At 42.9% G+C, this 19,871-nt stretch overlaps 1 protein-coding gene across 2 annotated transcripts; it reads left to right on the top strand.

Moving 5' to 3' along the window:
• Positions 1–3,298: 3,298 nt before the first annotated feature.
• LOC139920118 (plexin domain-containing protein 1-like) lies at positions 3,299–19,832 on the top strand. Of its 2 annotated transcripts, XM_071910046.2 has the most exons (14): positions 3,299–3,710; positions 11,335–11,495; positions 12,856–12,999; positions 13,087–13,156; positions 14,484–14,606; positions 14,693–14,811; positions 15,164–15,263; positions 15,460–15,555; positions 15,655–15,736; positions 15,832–15,892; positions 16,558–16,681; positions 17,605–17,640; positions 18,227–18,387; positions 19,029–19,832. In XM_071910046.2, exons 1-14 carry the CDS (start codon positions 3,635–3,637, stop codon positions 19,152–19,154), a joined length of 1,479 nt encoding a protein of 492 aa, XP_071766147.1. In that variant the 5' UTR covers positions 3,299–3,634; the 3' UTR covers positions 19,155–19,832. The 2 variants fall into 2 exon arrangements, with proteins under 2 accessions (XP_071766147.1, XP_071766148.1); XM_071910047.2 differs by lacking the exon at positions 17,605–17,640 and having other exon boundaries at positions 19,029–19,830.
• Positions 19,833–19,871: the final 39 nt, after the last annotated feature.

The raw sequence follows: 19,871 nt of genomic DNA on the forward strand, positions 1-19,871 counted from the left end.
CATGGAATTAAGTGGAGTCAAATTTAGTTATAATAGTCATATTTCATAGCCCATTGCGAGCAACCCTCTAGCTTTTTCGGCATTGGGTTTACAATTCACCTTCATGTAATCAAGCTAGGGTTTTATTTTCTCGGTCTTACTGACCACTATTGCCTCTAAGCATATATCAAAGCACAAACAGCAAAAGCCAGGCTGAATCACAAACCATTTGAGCTGTTAACTGCTCATGTCAATCAGCAAGCCTAATGCAGTCTTGGAGGGGGGGGGGGGGGGGGGGTTGCTTGTAGTCATTGGAAACGATTTTATTGTCTTATTGGTCCTATAAAAACAGCTCTGCTCCCCGCTCTGAAGTCACTGTGTGAGTGTCTGCATATAAAAACCAAGGGAAACAAACATTATGCAAGTTTATGAGAAATCACGAGACAGGCCCCATTTTGGCCTGCATTCTGCTCACTGGATGGTAAATGTGTTTTGGGTTATGTCCACCGATCCTCAGAAGATCGGCTCCATCTTACTCTTCTTTCAATGGATCACAAACCCACTCGTTATTCATATTTGTATATTTGTATTCTGAAACACATTCTCTTTTTGCCTTCCCTTCACCCTCAGGCTAAACTCGCTTGACCCGTCAGCCACCTGCACCCCGCTCCTCCCTGCAAGCCATGTGTGACTCAGACATCTTTAATCAAGAAATGTGAGAGAGCAGTGCATCTTGGGGGAATGGAGAGGTTTGTTACCGCAGTGGCCTTTTGATAGCAGGCTGACAGCTGCGGAAGGACAAATGAGGAAAAGTAATCAATTCTGAGCCAGGGTGACAGGCCTTGTCAGTGACACTGAGTTATGAAGAAAGGAATGACGACGCTCTCACGGTCCTCCACAGCAACAAGTATGGAAAGAGATCAGGGCCGGCAAGAACTTTATTTGAATTGCATGGATTTGAATTTGTCATGCTCATGAAACCGTTGAATTTGGATTTGTTGAATAAATGAGTGGATTTGTTGAATAAACAAATTCAAAAATTGAATTTGTAAGGCACAATTTTGAAATTGAATGGCTTGAAATTGAACGTGATTATTATTGAATTTAACTTTTAGCTATCATTTTAAATTTGGTTTTCCCTATTAAAATTCAGTTGTCTGAATTGAGATTCAGCCTCCTGAGAGACACATCTGGGCACAAGGGACTGAACAGCAATATGGCATGGGGCTTGAACCACATGGTTTTGTGGAGCCCGGCCATCCGAAGCCTTTTGTGCTTGTCAGATTTTGTGATGGATTTTCCCGTTCTAAATTTTCATAGACGTTTCATGAAACCAGAGCATACAGATTTCCATATGATTTTCTACGGGGTTATCACAAGATCTTGAATCTGCCTTCAAACAAATTCCCACTCAAAAACTCCCACTGAGATAGATCAGCTGAGGTTGATTAGCGCAACAATAACACCATCAAACTCCTCCCAATCGTTGCTTCTGGCTGTCAGGCCAATATGTTTTAGCCTTGAGACTGTGTTAATTTGCCCCAATTTAAGTTTCTTGCCTAAAATACATTTTCTGCTAGTATTAGTTAGCTACATTCATCTATTTGGCTGTGCGTGCATGCACCTAAATATCTTGTGTGTATCCATGTAGAGAGTGAATTAAAAACAGAACTAGAGATTTTCTCACCCAGACAGTCTGTGGAAGCAGTAATATTTTATCATCCACAGCAGCTGTGCAAGAATTTGACCAGACCTGCTCCTCTTCCGTTTAGCAACATGCCAACAAAGCACAGCATGATGTCCCACTCCTACCTGTCTGCATGGATATAGGATGAAGCAGCAGACTCCTGGTGGGAGTAATAAGGTATGGACAGTGACCTCGTAAACCATCAGGTTTGGGTAATAGTGTAATAACAGCTGGGAGTGCAACACATTGCACAGTGGTGTGAAAAATTGAATGGATGTTTCACTGTGCATGTTGCTGGTTATTCACTCGATGGTTATTCACTGGGCTCTAAATATTGGTACTGACATTTCGGTCATCCAGTCCCCAGGATCCACGGCAGCAGCAAGTCTCAAATATTTTACAGTTGTACTTAATGGTTAGAATTGAAATTGTTGTACTGCATTTCACTTCCATATTCGTCACAGAGGTCTTGTTCAAAACATACAAATATCTACATCTTTTCTACTCCATTACATGAAAGAACTATCTCAAATGGTAGATAAAGCTTATCAGTATATAATTAGAAATTACTATTAATTAAATGGGAAAACAAACCAATCAATTTTCATATCCACGAACTACTCCTCAAGGCTGATATCGGAAAGCAAAGACAAAGGCAAGTTGTAAAATCTGGAGCTGCACCATAATGAATGGAAGACTGATTTTGTGGACCCACAGATTGTCTGGTGTTCATTAGCTTGTGTTTTGATACACAGATCAGTGAAATGCTGCTATATAGTAAACAAATGCTCCAAAATAGCCAGTTATTTCATGATTTTCCACAGGCATTTTATACAAGTAGAACCAGTCAAATATGAGCGTATTGTATCTGGAATAGTAGATATCTCACTTTGGAAAGAATTTCTTGTCGCTCTCATTCACTTTATCTCATCGTCAGCTAGGGTCTCTGAGTGTGTGTGTGTGTGTGTGTGTGTGTGGACCCACAGAGTTTTATACTCTAATGAGCTGTAAAAAGATACACCCTAAACCAACCCAACCCCACCCCCTGCTATCAAAACAATCCTGGATACTGTTTGAGTGACAGTTTATTGACTCAATTGATTCTCAGTGGATCTTAACCTTGTCATGACATCACGGGTTATAGGGGGCAGGAAACACTCTTGTTCCTGGCAAAAGACAGTTGAATATGTTCAGTTACAAAGATAAAATGTAAGAATTGCATAATTCAGTGGTATTCCCCTTTAATCCATGTAATATTTCAACAGATTGCTGTTTTACTAATCTAAAAAACATGGGGGGGGAGCTTTTCTCAAAAAGTCAACTATTAAACTATCACATTTGTTTTGGTTCAACATGCTTCCACATGGGGGAGACATGCTCCTCCCAACTCTAACCTCTTTTCTTTTTTTTTTTGTTTGGAAGGAAAGAAAAAAATGTAGAAATACATAAATATTTCCTCTTTGGGGAAGTCTTTCAAAAAATCAGAGCTCTGTTCGTGAGAGAGAGAGAGAGAGAGAGAGGGGAGAGAGAGAGAGAGAGAGAGAGAGAGAGAGAGAGAGAGAGAGAAGAGTGAGGATTGATTTCAAGGAGCAGAAAATTATGAGATTGGAGCGAGGGAAGAGCAAAGAGAAAACTCAGCCCCCGAATCAGCAACACTTCATCAGCTGTTTGTCAACTCTTCTATTGCCATGGATACGTTATCCCAGAACTTACACTGAGGGCCAAACGAGGACGTGGAGCAGAGAAGAAGAGAGGCAGGGGAAAAGAGAGAAGCAGTAAACCTGGGTTGAAGAAAAGGAGAAAAGCAGTGTGTGGGAGAGCAAAAGGGAAGGAGAGCGACGAAAGGTGGGGGAGTGGAGGAGTGGGCGCCCCTCTCGCAAGCGAAGTGAGAGGACAAGCAGGGGAAAAGAAGAAGAGAGGAGCAGCAAAGAGTTGGTGGAAGGAGGGAGAACTAAGAGTCAGCTGGACATGGGGCTTTGTGCTGTTCTCTTGATCTGTCTCTCCCAGGCAGAGCTGGGGAGAGTTTGGGCACGAGGGCAAACAGGTAAGACCCCCTCTCTGCTTCAATGACACCAGCAAATCCACATACACACTCAGCCCTAACACCATTTTCACCAGCTTGCTCCAGCATACATTCTTCAGTCAAAAAACATGCAGGAGTTCTTGCACACAGCAGCTTCCAACAGTCTGAATTCTGGGACGGTGAAGAGGAATATTGTCTGACCTGAATTCTTTGCCACTAACTCTGGCACCAGGCACGCTGTAAGACAAACTGTTTTTTTTGTGCATTTTGTTTGGTGGAATGGTGTGTGTGTGGGTGTGCATGTGTGTGTGTGTGTGTGTGTGAGGCTAACAGGTCCCCTGACATTTATCTCTCTGAGTCAGAGGAAGCACATGAAAAGGCTGTGTGGAGGATTGGATTTTCTAAGGATGCCATTCCAAAACCGTCTGTATTCTTGACTTGAAAAACAAATTGTCTGGTGTTCATTAGCTTGTGTTTTGAAAAATACAGATCAGTGAAATGCTGCTATATAGTAAACAAATGCTCCAAAATAACCAGTTATGTCAATGATTTTCCACAGGCATTTTATAAAGTAGAGCCAGTCAAATATGAGCGTACTGTATCTAGAATAGAGATATCTCACTTTGGAAAGAATTTCTTGTTGCTCTCCCTCACTTTATCTCATCGTCAGCTAGTGTCTGTGAGTGTGTGTGTGTGTGTGTGTGTAGGTGTGTGTGTGTGTGTGTGTGTGTGTGCGTGCATCTGCCTAGTCACCCACAGTGCTTTGTATAAGCCTATGGTTGTTCTGTATGCCTCCTTTATGTGTATGCTCCTCTGCCTGTGCGTGTGTGTGTGTGTGTGTGTGTGTGTGTGTGTACGCGCATGTATGTATTTTTGTTCTCCTTGGAGATGCATTATTTTTAGCCAGCCCCCGTTCTTCCGCTGCCGCTCCTCCTCCGACAATCAGCGCTGCTCCAGTTTCTCTGGCCTCTCCTGTGGTCCCAGTTCCTCTGATCAGGGGCCCGGCTCTGCAGAGGACAGCCCAACACACACTGTAGAAGGGCCCCGTTGGGACAACACACCCCTAAATATGGGCGAAACGTGGGGACCTGATAGGAGGAATCGATGTCCAGCAGAATGTCTATATTCATCTCTCTACCCCTAAAAACACCGTAGGGTCTACTGTAGGGTCTCCCCTCTCTCTGCTACTTATTCTCAGGATTAGGTTCAAGTTCTCAGCCTCACATGTATAAAGTAGAGTCCCATCTTCACATATTCAAGTTTTGGGCCCTATTCCTACAGCCTGACAGCTTCATCTCACTGTTTTCAGTCAGTATTTGACACCTGTCTGCATAATGTAGGATGTCAAAATGTGAATTGGGATTTACTGTTGAAACACATATATGATGTGTGGCACTTGTGCAGAGGCAGGTTGGGATGGAAAGGGTTTCATGAACACTGATTATAACTGAGTATATTTTTTTTTACTAATTGCGTGCGATAGTTGTGTCAAAATTCTTATCTCTACCCAGCAACCAAAAGTAGCTAAGGAAGTGGTTACACCATCCAGTGAACCACCAAGTCTTACTTCTCTCTTTTATTATGTAATATTTGGGGGAAGGTAATGTTTGACGTCTTTTACAAGCTGCATTAGCTCCTTTCTAAACATCAAATTCTGTCTATTAAAGCAGTGATTCTCAACCTTTTTAGGTCTTTGCCCCTTAAAATGAAGCAATGCCTGCTCACACAGGCTGCATATGCAGAGTGGTGAACAGTTCCACCAAACATTGATTTATCCCTTTTCATGTTGTCTCATTTGATTAATTATCAGAGGAGGCCTAGGGGCTGAAAGCTATTCCATATTTCACAATAAAAAAGAAAGTTGATTGAGAAAAAACAGATATGATAATATCATAGAAATATGTTTTTCCAAATCCTATAAATCATCTTGTGAGCCCCTAAAATTCTCTCTGCAGGTTGAGAACCACTATGTCAGAGTGAGATCATGCCCCAGCTTTGCATGTCCATAATCAGCATCACTAACATGCATGTCCATAAAGTTGGTCCCCATCCACAGCCTCACCTGCTCAAATGCTGGACCCCATCTTCATATATCCAAGATACGTTTCATATGCCAAACCTCGTATGTCTAAAGTTGCCATCTGGAGCGTTGCTTGTACATGATTAAGTGCCTATCATCAGCCTCATACAGACAGGATAGGCTCCTACTGTGCCTGCTGTACGGTCTCTATATCAAGTCACCAAATCACCATCTATTCCCTATATGGGTCTGAGTCAGCATTTCTAACTGTGCCATAGTTAGTGTCCAAATGTGACCCCATCTCAGCCCCATACAGGATTATAATATTACCTATAGCTTTGCAGGAGAACAAAATGATTTTGCCATTGAAGAAAAGCATAGAATTGTGTGTCAAGCTCCTTATAGACTGAGCATGTGGGAACATAGCGAGGGAGGAATGTGCTACCTTGGGATTTTTACTGTTTCTGGTAGGTGCACCTGAATTAAATAATGGGTTTCCTGGCTTTATAATGTAGAATGTGCCCTCAGGCCCTGTATATATAATGTATAGGATATTTCATATTGTTAGAATTTTAGGCAAAGTCCCTAAATGTCATATGATGCTTGGTCACATGTAAAAATCATAAATGTGGTGACTACTTGTTTTCAGGTAATACACAGCATGGGTTGAGTAAACGTTTGTGTTTGTTTACAGCTATCATTCCCAATACAAGCTAATGTACCAGCTGTACGAACTGATTCAAATACTTTCTGCCTGTTGTCAAGATTATTGCCTGAAAGGAACAGGGAAGCTAGGTCTATGAGTAAAGTGAAGACAACTTGGTCCACATTGATGGATTACAGCTTCAGTCTGATGCAGACATGAGTAGTGTTTCGGACTGAAGGGAATCCAATGAGAAGACAGCTTTGATCCACATGAATCATGACAGGTTGTATTGATCGATAGTCTAGGTGGGCCTGAAGTAGCAGATAAATGACCCAGATGAGCTAAAAATTCCATAACACCAATGTTTTCCCTTAAACTTTTTCTAGGTTGTCACTAAGAGACTATCCTCAGAGTCTTGTTTTTTCTCCAAAAGAAGTACAGCATAACTGTGCGGTCCAGCCCTCGTCTCCCTCAGTAAACAGATCAGAAATCTCCCCCAGGCTAAGAATCTCTACCTCATCATGTGAATGTGGCTTCAAACTACCACAGAACCTCACTTATCCAAACCTCAGACTGGTCAATTTGAATGGGCATAGTGAACAAAATATTCAGTGTTGAAAACAGGGTAAGACTGTTGGCTGGTTAACACATAAAAAGGAATTAAAAGTATTTCAATTTGTTTATTGCACGGCATGTTTTTTATGGAATCCTTGTGCATGTATGTTTCATATTTTGAATAAGCCTTGACCCGTTATACCCATTATAGTTGTGTCTTTCAAACTTTTCAAAAACCAGCATTTCCATCCCCAAGTGATTCAGATGAGCAACTGTTTTAAAATTATCTTCACGTGTGAAATATTCTACAAATATTACAGTACTGAAAAAATAGAAGAAAACAGTAAACTATAACTACCAAACACCATCTGAAAACTATAAAGAAATACAAAACAACTGCATGATTACAGGATTTAAATCAAACCTTTTCTAAACTCTCAACTTAATCCATTCATCCATGTTTTATGTATTGCATATTTTTTTTCTCTTTCATTTTGGGGGCTTATCAGTCCAGCTGCCTGTGTTTGTGATTGTGTGCTATGGTTACTGCTGTTCTTGAAGGTGTAAGGTGCCAAAATGGCTTCCTCCCACTCCATAAGCTCCAGGCTGTTTTTATTATAGATGCAACGTCTATAAACCCGGTGTGTTACACTGCAACTACACAGAGTGACACACACACACAGCAATGACCTTAGGGTGTAATTACTGTTCTGCTAATGTTATTTTTTGCTGGACGACCGCAGGTGCTCTGCTAATCCCTCTATTGACATTGCCTGTGTCTCATCTCCAATAGCACTCAAATTGGACAGCTACACGGCCAAGACCTTGCTTGTATCTTGAGACTTAATCATCAGTCTCCTCCGCTCTCTTAACTTTGGACTCTACATAATGGTGCACTCTCTTCAGCGATGAGTGTGTCTCTGCTTTCTGGAACAAGGACACTGGCCTTTTCTTCTCTTTTGTTAGGATTACACATAATTCTCTCTCCTTCCACGACCGAGTGCGTTTGCGAATGCCCTGACCTCCGCTTCACAATGATACGTGTACAATTTATTCTGAGGGTCATCCATTCACCCAGCAAGAGCTTCTTTTTAAAACAGAAATTGATCTTTCCTCCCTGGACTTCATCCACTGAAAAACTGAACAGACTGAAAGACCATCAGCTGTTGTCTCAGTGGAAGAACGCGGCTTCAATACCTGCCTAGTCTTTAACTCATGCTGCTGTCTAGACTTCGTTGGCTGCTTTCACATCGTATTCCCTTTCCTTGAAGGCTGTCATAAACTTTTAGTGGAGAGATCAATGAAAAAGTACAAGTAAAGGAAGGATTTCAGACAGTTTGATCGCAGCTCAAGATACAAAATGTAATGTAAGGAGCCCATGCAGCTATGTTTCCAGAGACAGAGAGAGAGAGAGAGAGAGAGAGATCAGGAGAATGAGAGGGAGGGGGTTGATACAGTAATGGAATGAATGAATGCAATTTGCACATCCATAGGCTACGTGTGGCTGAAAATGCTTGTCCTAGTTTAGCTCCCTTCCTATGTGCCTCCCAACACCCACTAGATTTGCGATGTGCTTGCTGCAATGCAGACACTCGTGAGGTAGCAGATACAGCGGACACCGCTGCCATGCAGGTGCCATCGCCTCTGAACATTAGATGTGCCTCTGTTTTGTCACCAGAGCCTCATGATAGTGGAGAAGCGGTCCTGTGTAGCTCAGTGAGTACATCATGGGGGGGTGGGGGGGTGGGGTTATTCCCATTCAGGCCAGCTACGCTTAAGATGTTCACACTCCTAGTACCGCAAGACAGTTTAGTCTTGGCTCATGTTCTCATTAATTACAGAGAGCTTCACCTCCCATGAAAAGAAAGTGATATTCCGCAGATGCATTTGGCTGCAAATTGGCACTCTGGTAGCATCTTGGCAGTAAACAGGAATGCTCTTAATTCACAGAACTGTCAGAATTATTCATGTCCAATTACACAGAGGGTTTGTCTAAGAGAAGGTGCATCAGAGTGGAGATTTACAACAGTACCGCATGGCAGTTCAGCTACCTGCTGTTTACCAGTGAATTTGTCACATCCGTCACCTCCGAGCCTTTGAATGTTTGGGTTCTAGTTTCAATGTAACCAGGGTGTTTTATGCACCAGTTTTCATGTTCCCCGTGCAGGTTCCACACACACATGGATCTGCCGTACCTGGTGCTACTGTGATTAGCTTAATTCAAGTCCTTATGCTAAGCACCTCCCCTCCCTAAACTCCTTCGAACCCTTCATCAGCCGACATTCATCCAGGCCCACATGCAGACAGAGGGAATGGGTTAGAGGTTAGAAATACTCTTTTTTTTTTATTTTACACTTTCATTTGATCTAAAAGTCTGTGCAAAAGTGTGTTTTGTGTGTGTGTGTGTGTGTGCGTGTGTGTGTGTGTGTGTGTGTGTGTGTGTGTGTGTTTGAGGACACACACACATACACACACACCTTTGTGCTTTGTGATTGAGGTCACTCCTAAGAGACTCGATGTATACTGTAGCGATGTCCCTGATTCGCCACTTCCAGCGTTACTCCTCCTCTTCGTCAAACCTCTTCCTGACTTCCTCCCTCCGCTGCCTGATACCTCTTCAGCTGTTTAGGGGCGATAAGCGCAGCCAAATTGACCCAATTAGCAGGCTCTTATTCTGAAGCCGTGGAAATAGCTTCCATTGCACCGTAATCAAACAAGATTCCTCATTAGAGCCACCTCCCCTGTGTGTGTGATGCCCTCTCTCCATTTCTTTCTCTTGTCCCATTTTTTTTTTCTTTTGAGTCTGTCTTTTTTCATTCTCTCTTTCTCTGTCTTCTGCTTCTCCAATTACAGAAAAATCACTTCATTTACTCTTTACTTTCTATGCACTGAGTTCCCCCCCCACTGGAGCTTGACTTCAGGCTTGAAAACTGGAGCCAAGCCCAATCTGAAATCAAACAATTTCTTTCTTAACATGAACCGTACCCTTGAGATGTAGCTTTCTGTGCGCCCAAACATGACTACATTTTGAAATCATTTTAATTTTCTGATGATAAATGCCTACAGAATTTTTCACTCAACTCAAGCAAAACCCCAAGCGTGAGAAATGAAGTGAGAAAATCAGCCTGTCTGGGTTTCAGTCGGGTCCAGTCAGGTTGAGGCATAAATTAAATTGTCAACCTCTAACCCCTCTCCCCATCCAACCATTAGCCGATGACATGAATCCAGCTCTCAGCAGACGCACAAAGTTTGTTCTACAATTCCTCTTTTTGAGTAATAAGTTGTTGCTATATTTAGATACCACCTCACCCATCTATGTTTCAGCACAGAGAGAGAGAAGAAAGAGAGAGAGAGAGAGAGAGAGAGAGAGAGAGGTCTCCACCTCAGGTTGGCTCCAGCCCTTTCCTCTCTTAAGATGTCCATAACATGCCATTACTTAATAGCCCAGTTCAGTGAACTACGGTCCGCATAAAATCTAGACAGCAAGTTGGATTTATTCCCTCAAGTCCCTTTTCAGAACGAAAACAGCAGAGACCCCCCCCCCCCCCCCCCCCCCCCCCCCCGAATGATCAACGATTTCTGCTGATCTAGCAACTTGTGTGCACAAGACAGTGAGTCACGCATCAGTCACGGTAAAAAAAAAAGAAATTTATTCCTTTTCAAGGAAAGCAAATGTGAAAAAATAAACAGTCTATGATGTGTTGAACAGATGACATGAAAACCCATACAACTGTAGGTGGGTGTTCACAGACACACACACACACACATACACACACACACACACAGATGTACACACACAGGGATTACTTGTGAAATGAAGTTAGTATCGCCTTACACTATTAGTTAATAACCCAGAATTCACTTACAAAGTCCAGCCAAAACACACACTACTAGGTTCAAATGCAGGAACAGTCTGCGAAAAAGAAATCATGGCAATGTTGCTGTATGGCAGAAGTAAATGTGCTAATGTCTGTCGTTCTCCTGGTGTTGTCTGTTGTGTTTTTCCTGTCCTTGAATTATTGCTGGGATGTCTAAACATTGATTTGATTTTCTGTGTACATGTCTGCCTGTTAATGATCCAGATTATTAGAGCTTTCCTCACACGTTTTGAAGTCTGAGGAAAGGATCCAAAACTTATGTTTTTCTCCAAGCACCCTAATGCTAAAAAAATGGCTGGAATGTAGAATTTGGTGCTTCATTTGTTGAAGAAATGGCGATGTGCGTCAACTGAAGCAAGTGCAAGTTGGTGCATATGAGTTGAAGGATTGCTACACCAAGCTGAAAACATGCCAGTATAAACTCTGGAGACACTAGCTTGTTCATTGAATCAATCCTCCATTTGTGAAATGAGGTCCTGGTTTCCTCCATTGGGTCCACAAATGTCTTGACAGTGTTCAGTTCAAATAATGCCTGTCTTGTTTTAGATGCACTGAGTGGAACTCCGCTGCGAACAGATGGGGATCCGTCCGGTTTGCACAGAACCAGCAGGGACCAGCAGACTCCACACAGACACAGAGTAGTCCGCAGCCCACCGGGGGGAGGAGTGGCCATCGACACCCTGCCTGACAACATGACCCGCGTAGTGGTGAGACCCGGCGACAACGTCTTCCTATAACATACATGGTCTAAAATATAGCTTAAAGTAGTGAGTAGTTTATAAACTTCCTCCTGAGCATGGGTGAGTCATTGCAATAATCATTCTGCAGTGAAGGGTCACTCAGGGTGAAGCTTCTTGTTTGGTTTGAACATAAATCATAAAGAAGAGGTCAATGTTATGAGGTTTCTCTTTTGGATAGCACAGACAGGTGGATTTGCTTGGTGCCATTTTTCATGTATTACCTTTCTAGTGTGTGTGTGTGTGTGTGTGTATGTGTGTGTGTTTGTGCAGGTGGGTGGGTGTGTATGATGAGGCCTTCATTTGTGTGTTGTACTAGATTCCTCTTCCACTTGAATCAGCCTGAGTAAAATTTCCACCAAATAAATTGTGTTGCACTTTTTTTTCCTCCCCCCACAGTGCAAATTGAAAACAGACCACAGCCTTGTCCTGCCAACTTACAGTGTTTGTTTAAGTGTGGCTGTGTGTGTGTGTGTGTGTGTGTGTGTGTGTGTGTGTGTGTGTGTGTGTGTGTGTGTGTGTGTGTGAGAGTGTGTGTGTGTGTGTGTGTGTGAGTGTGTGTGTGTGTGTGTGTGTGTGTGTGTGTTTGTGAATGACTCACTAGTGTTGGACAGGACCTCAAGTAGCCCTATGCTATGCGCTGCTGTTGCCTTTCTTTGGGTCTGATCCCAATTTGCGAGACCCTCCACCTCTTTCCCACTGGGGATCTCTCCTGCAAATCAGTCTGAGGTGCTTCAGCTGTAGGGAGGAAAGTGTATTGGATTGTTCCCCTCTCCTCACCTAGAGATCCCCCCCCCCACCCCACCCCACCCACCCACCCACCCTCCAGAAACACAGGCTGGTGTCAGGGAGTGGAGATGGGAGAGAAAGTGGGTCACTTGCTGTATATGGAGCAGCCGGAGAGGCAGTGAGAGCACTGCATTTAACTGCTCCACTTTCTGAGCCCACACTAAACCCCAGCACCATTGCTCTCTGTCACCTTGAACCGTGGCATACATTAATAATGCCATCAAGATTGGAGATCTGTTGGAAGACGCAGGCCCTCAATGCCAAAGCATTGTGTGTAACGTGTAAACAGCTCCCCCAGCTGGCACAGTATGCACAGAAATAGAGGAGATAAATCCCCTGATGTCCTGCTGTCGTTAACCCTGATCCTCCTCTGGTTCACCTGATCATGTTAAGCCAATATGACAGAAAAAGGTAAATAGTGAAAGTACCATAAGTATAGAACAATGGATTTCGGGCTACTAAAACTAAACCTAAACCACCTGACCATGACTCATGCCTGGAGAAAACTTCACTGTCCTAACTGGTGCCCTCTTTCTCTCAGGAGGACTCCCAGAGGTACTACAGATGGCAGAGTTTTGGTCCAAGTGACAGACGAACAGAGGACTTGTGGGTAGATCTGAGCACCCTGCAGCAGGGCCAAGTCAGAATCCATGGCATTCTGTCCAACACACACCGACAGGCAGCGGTGAGACGAGCGCGCACGCATACACACACGACATAACGGTCCAATTTAATTCCCAGCCATGTCTGATATTTTGCTTTTCTTTTGTAGAGGGTGGCGCTTTCATTTGATTTCCCTTTTTATGGACACAACCTGAGGCAAATCACCATAGCAACAGGCGGTAAGCTTTATACCTTACTTGTTAATGTAACAGATCACATTTACTTGGGTCTCCCCATCAGGAAACCGAACGTCTGCCAGCGAGCTGAAGGAGACTTTGCCCTCGCCTGGGGAAATATTCAGGCGCACAAGGCTATACTAGATCTAGTTAATTGTAAATGCCTTCTACTTTCTGATGCTTCTGATTGCTTAAAGACTTGCTATACATGTCCTAAATTCTCTAATATGTGTAACATAATTTTTCACCCTAAGAGAATCTGCAAGAGAGAGTTATTTGTGGATTCACCATTCCTGCTTCAGCTCCAGATAAATGGTATGCTAATGGATACGCAAGGGACGGTTGATGAAAAATTGATATTCAGTTGCAGAGAAATGACAACTTGTAGTCAAAAGTTAGCAGATTGTTCTTTTTTAGAGCACAGTCTTTATGTAATCAAGCAATCATGGGTCATGTTTTGTGGTATCACTTAGCTGTCACTCTTAATGAGCAGTGACTATAGACATAAATTACAATTTTTTTGAATTACCAACCGTGACTTAAATCCAACATGATTGGCCAAACAAGAGATTAATCAATCCACCACAAGAAAGTCTTATTCTCCTACAACTGCTGCTTGGTTTCTTGGGTAGACTTCCCCTTGGTCAACTATGTCTTTAGGTAGTTAAGGATTTGAAGATGCACACACTGTAAATATTACAGGTCAATCTGTGGCACAACAGGCTTGGGCACATGCAACATGCTTGTGACACTGTGGTTTGAATTTGACTCATGATATACTCTCTCTCCCGTCTCTCCTGTCACTCTCTACTGGTTCTGTCAGTGGATCATGAATTAAAAAAATAGTAGAATTTGTGCAGAGTAGTTTCCCATAGTAGCTGAGCGAGAAAAAAAAAAAAAAAAAGGCTCATGCAGATAACAGCTGTAGGGGTTCATGAATTTTAAAACAAGGTAATCTCAACTTTCTCTAACGGACACTGTGACAAGGTAGATAAATCTTGCTTAAATGGCACAGCTCCAGTCCTTGACTTTGATATTATGATGCTGAAGTACTTCTTTACTGACAGGTCCACACATATCAATCAATCCCACATAGGCATTTACCTGTTGAAAGTGAGAAATGGAAATGAGAAATGGCTGTCTGGTACAAGGAAACAGGCTTATATCTGTTCCTGCGTTTCTGGTCTTCTTTTAATCATCTCGCTTCAATGCCAGACATAATAATGACGCGGGAGCGAAAACAAGGTCAGAGGAATCAATTGGGATCAAAGACGTTGCTGCTATCTGTCGTGTCTTTGACGTGTGAACCTTTGATCCCGACCTTTCCTAGGGTTCATCTTCACGGGGGAGATTACTCATCGAATGCTGACCGCCACACAGTACATCGCTCCCCTCATGGCTAACTTTGACCCCAGTTTCTCCAAAAACTCAACAGTGAGTTACATGGACAATGGTGAGTGGGAGCTTCTCAGTGAGAGTGGGTTTTATTTTGGAGCTTCAGGTTGTCTCTGACCTGCCTCTGTGTCCCGTCCGGCTCAGGTAATCTGTTTGTGGTGCAGTGGGACAAAGTGCGGCTACAGGGTCGGGAGGCCGAAGGACCTTTTACTTTCCAGGCGGCCCTCCATAGCAACGGGACCATTGTTTTCAACTACAGAGTGGTAAGTGATGGATTTCCAGTTAAATGGCGTTCTTCATCATCAATTGTATTTTTCATTTAGAAAAGAATGACCTGACGAAGCCTACGGAGGCGGAACATTGTCTTTTCAGTTTGCAAAGCTGCATATTTTTTATTTGAATATTGATTTATTGTAAAAATAAATCAATCTAGATATCTTTTAGAGAGTGCGGATTTCCCTTTTTTTGCCTATTTGAAATCGATGCGCCAGAGAAGCCTCATTTTATGTCCATTTTCTTACCCAGCATATGGACTTTATTAGAAAAAAAAAAGGGAAGGGAAAAGATCCAATCTTCAGCTTGCATGTTAAAACAAACTGCACTCTTTTCCCACAGGTGCCTTTACCAGTGGAGAAGATCAACTCCACAGAGCATCCAGTGAAGGTGGGACTGTCTGATGCTTTCATGGCCCGCCTGCCCTCCTCACAGTTCTCAGGTCAGTTCCCTGAGAACCCATGTGCTTTTCTCCTTTCTTCTGAAACAGAACTGTGTTAACACCACTGACCTCTAAACAGAACCTTCAATATCTATCTCTGTATGACTGTGACTCATCATCAAACATAAATCTTGGCCTTAGAATGCAGTAACACAAAGCTTGCCAACATACTGACATTTAAAATTTGTCTTGAAAGATGCAAAGCGGCGTACGATCTATGAGTATCATCGTGTTGAGATCGACACCACGAAGATTTGTACCCAATCTGCTTTTGAGTTCACACCACTGCCCAGTAAGTATTCTTCAGTCCATCAACATGATACACAACCCTCGCCTCACTATTCACTTTCACCTCCGTAACTCCAGAACACCATTTCTCTGATTCCTCCAGCTTGTCTTCAGCACACATCCTGTGATCTCTGCCTGACTTCCAACTGGACAACCGGCTGCGGCTGGTGCAACACGCTTCAGCGGTACGGTGAAATTCTCATAGCGTGTGAAATATTTATCTAGCTGTCAAGCCTTAGAGTGCCGGGCCTCTCTCATGCTGTTCCCATTTGTGTGTCAGATGCTCTGATGGAATCGACCGGCATAGACAAGAGTGGCTTGATTACAACTGTCCTGAAGAGGTGAGTTACATTACCACCTGTGGAAGAAAACTCAGGACGAGAGAGCGGCAGTTTGACAGGTTTATTCAATCTGCAGGTTGGGAGGCAAGGAACTCAAAATCTGGATGATTACACCGAATTTTACAGTGTTGGATATTCATGATTATGTTAATACATAGAATATAATAAAGCTATTGGGCAAAAAGTATAAGGTCATATGAACAAGACTGAACAGCCAATGATAATTATAGTTCTAGCACTTTAAGGAGATGTGTAATAAGAAGTGAGCACCTTCTTCTAGAAGACAACAAATTATTATTTTGTCAAGGACACTTGGTCAGTGTTAGGAGATTTGGGCATTTGCACATTCCAAGCTCACAGTTCTGTGAGAAACACACAAGGTGTTACTTTTAGTAACAGTGAGTTTGATCTTATAATTGTGAAGCAGATTCAGTATTCTTGAGTTTTAGGCACTTAAGCTGTAAATATGGGTCAAAAGTTAAATATTAAGTGAGCATATATGAATGTTGCTTAGTATAGGTACTTTTCCATTTCTTCTACAACACACCCATTAAAACAGTAGAGAAAGGAGCAACCATTGTATCGTTTCTAGAGTCACACATGCATTCACTCATATATTCATACTCAGTATATTTAGAGCTAATGAAGTACATTGTTTCTGGCAGGCGATGGGCACATGTGAGGACTACAACCCGGGGGGACCTGAGGGATCCATGGGGTCCTTCAACCACTCCTCCCCAGGTCCAACGTCCTCCTCAGCAGAGCTTGAAGACCATCCTGTCACTGAGGGTAAGATTTCCTTTGAACCACACAGCTGGGAGAGAGGGGGTGAAGGTAAGTAGAGCTGCCCCCCTGTACTACAAACAATACACAGAATTGTAAATCTAACTCTAACTATCTGTCAATTCGCTTTAGGACTTCCACTTTGACATGAAGTGTCCCAGACATTCCTTGGGGCATTGTGTTGCATATGTGGTCAAATCTGTCAGCATGGTGCATTCAAGCCACCTTGTCGATTTTTGCCTTCTGGCCGACTGCTGTTTCACCTCCAGCTGTTTTGTGCGAAAAGGCTTTGTCTGTCCATTTACTGTTCATAGACTTTAAAACATTGTGGGATCAGTAAATTGTTCAATTTAATTTGTTGTTTAAAAAGTTACAGAGTAATCGCACGTTATTTTTTTCAAATTTAATCCAATGTTATTATTGGCAGTTCAAGTCGACTGTCAGTTTACTGGTGAATTATTTGAGAACATGTGGTACTGGTAATCCATAATTTAATATAAATTATGAAAACTATTTTGTTGCATGCACAGAAGTATTTTGGCATGAAGTAAAGTAATCAGGCTTTTACATACCTAATATTCTCCTGTTGAATGGGTTATGCAGAGGGAATCCCACTTGTTTTCAGCCAGGCTGATATTTCAGCAGGATTGGTAGCATTCGGGCGGCCCTGGTACAGTTTGGGTGTTGTTGGCATGTAGGCCTAATATGCAATATGCAACAGCTAAATGTTTGCTCTCTGTGCTTTCCCTGTCTGATGTGTGCTACATTACTACATTACTGCATTACTACACTTCTGAACCAGGAACAGAGCCTAGTGCCACATTATGTGTCTGTTGCTAAAATGATTCTGGCTGACTGTCTTGTCTATTTGTCTGTCTCCCTCCTCTCATCTCATTCTTCCATACAACAACGCTCTCTTTTATCCACAGACGACACCAAACTTCACATTAACTACAATGGCGGTGGTGAGTAGGCTAGCTAGTAAGCTGTGATTGCAAAAAACGGGAACGCAGAATGACCAGACCCAGCTATTTATATATTGAATAGTGACAACAGCAAAAATGTAGAATAAAAGTGGAATTTCTTGTTACGATGACCTGTGCTGTTCCTCACTGTTAATATTTGGAGGACAGAATCTCTCGGTTTTAATTTCTGTGTTGTTCCACTGTGTTTGTGGTGTGAATTTGTCTTGTCTGCTCTTGTGCTGCATCAGTTTTATGTGCTAGAGTAAACTGATTTTTTAACCTTTATTCACCCAGGTAATGTTTTCCTGAACATGCATGCTCTTTCTCAGCAACACACTGCACCTCACTCATACAGTTGTACTCATTCATACTTGTGAGCTGTCCAGTCCAGCCAGTCCTCTAGGGGTTAGGTGCCTGGCTCAAAGACACTCTGTCAGCACACCCTTACCCACATGACCCCAGCCAGTCTGCACATATAAATCAGCGACCTTTCCACTCACAAGCCCTCTTCTCTGGCCTTCAGGCTAAGCAGAAGTGTGCAGAATTGCTTTAATAACAACAATCTCTCTTTTCCTTCTTCTTACAGACTTACAGACCGGCCCTCCGAACCATACGGGGATAACAGAGAACACAGCCATCATAGCAGGCGTAGTGGCTGCCCTAGTTCTGCTTGTTGCCCTGACCTTACTGGCTGTCTACTACATCAACACACACCCCACAGTGGCTCCACCGTTCTACCTCATGCAGGTGAGAAAAATAACTCAGAGCTCCACCCATACGCCACAGATAGCTTGATGCAGTTTTGTCACTCTAAAATTATAGCAAAAATATTCTCAGGAGTCAGCGATTTCTATTTTTAAAGATAGCCCACATACACACACACACACACACACACACACACACACACATCTCCGAATAAGAGTTTGGCACCTGGCTGGCCTTTTAGCAGCTATAGCCTCTGCTGTCTAACTCCAGTTCTGAAAACACTGAAGAGGCGCAACTCCTGCTCTCAGTAAAACCAACTTTATTTATTCAACTTTTAAAAAGCCATGGTTGAAAAGGTCATTAAGGACACTGAAACATGTCAGTGTTTCAGTGGACAGACTATATAACCTCTTGATTAATTAGAGGCAGCTGAACCTAATCAGCGGAGGAGGCCATGGTTTCCTTCCTGGTTCTGGGAGCCCTGGGAAATGGAGTAGAGACAAGCAACATACAAACAAAACACCAAGTTAAGAGACGGGTCGTTTGTCCATATTGAACAAAATATAAAATAATGAAAGAAATCCACTGTACCTTTGGGAGACAGAGTATCTAGAGTATGTATCCAGTATGTTTCTCTAGCCTTACCTTGTTTCTCCAGTGCTGATGAGTGTCTGTCTCCCCAGCGACGCACCAATAACTACTGGCCGTCTATGAAGTTCCGCAACCAAGGCTGCCACTCGAGCTACGCAGAGGTCGAGCTCGGGGGTCACGAGAAGGAGGGCTTCATTGAAGCCGAACAGTGCTGCTGAGGGGGCCGGACTTCCAGGGCGCAGCCAGGCGAGGAGAGGGCACCATCTTGAGGACTGCAAAAGGATTACAAAAGGGATAAATATGGACGCCGAGGCCAACCATCGACACGGAATGTCCCTGTTCCAGCCTTGGTGGATGGACAGTGTCTACTGTAACTGCTCTTGTAGCTCTTGCCAGCTTTCTCTGTGTCTCTTGCTCTTTGCCATCACACGGGGGATTTGCCATATTATCCAAAGGGGATGGAGGGTGGGGAAGGTCCGAGAGGAAGCTGACTTTAAACAGGATTGTCCAGAGCAAAATGTGTAACTGTCCAAAACCCACCGAGGCACGGGGATGTCAGGGAATGAAACTAACTAGCCTTCATACTGCAAACCAATGTACAGTTCAACTTCACTATGTGTTTTTGTTTTTATCCAGTTTATGGAGTTCTTTTTTTGTTTTGTTTTGTTTTATGAAATGTCTAAGTGAGCAATGATTGGTTTATAAAACGCTATATCCATGTGGACTTCACTATAACAGATATTCAGCTATATAACTGATAGTGATTATAATGATCATCATGAACTGTTCTGGAGAAATGCGAACATTTGTTTTGATGAGTTTTAGAGTCATTGAGTTATCTGAGAAAGTTTTCTTTGAACCTTTCTGTTTAAACCTCTTCCAATAAAAACTTGTGGTCAGTTTTGATATTAATTTTTGTACTCAAATTCTTACTG

This window comes from Centroberyx gerrardi, chromosome 20 (genome assembly GCF_048128805.1).
Source record: "Centroberyx gerrardi isolate f3 chromosome 20, fCenGer3.hap1.cur.20231027, whole genome shotgun sequence".
NCBI lineage: Eukaryota > Metazoa > Chordata > Actinopteri > Beryciformes > Berycidae > Centroberyx > Centroberyx gerrardi.

Coding starts and splice junctions, on each gene's coding strand:
- LOC139920118 (XM_071910046.2), top strand. CDS start 3,635: ATGGGGCTTTGTGCTGTTCTCTTGATCTGTCTCTCCCAGGCAGAGCTG. Junction 16,682..17,604: donor AGACCATCCTGTCACTGAGG/GTAAGATTTCCT, acceptor TTTTATCCACAG/ACGACACCAAACTTCACATT. Junction 17,641..18,226: donor CATTAACTACAATGGCGGTG/GTGAGTAGGCTA, acceptor TTCTTCTTACAG/ACTTACAGACCGGCCCTCCG.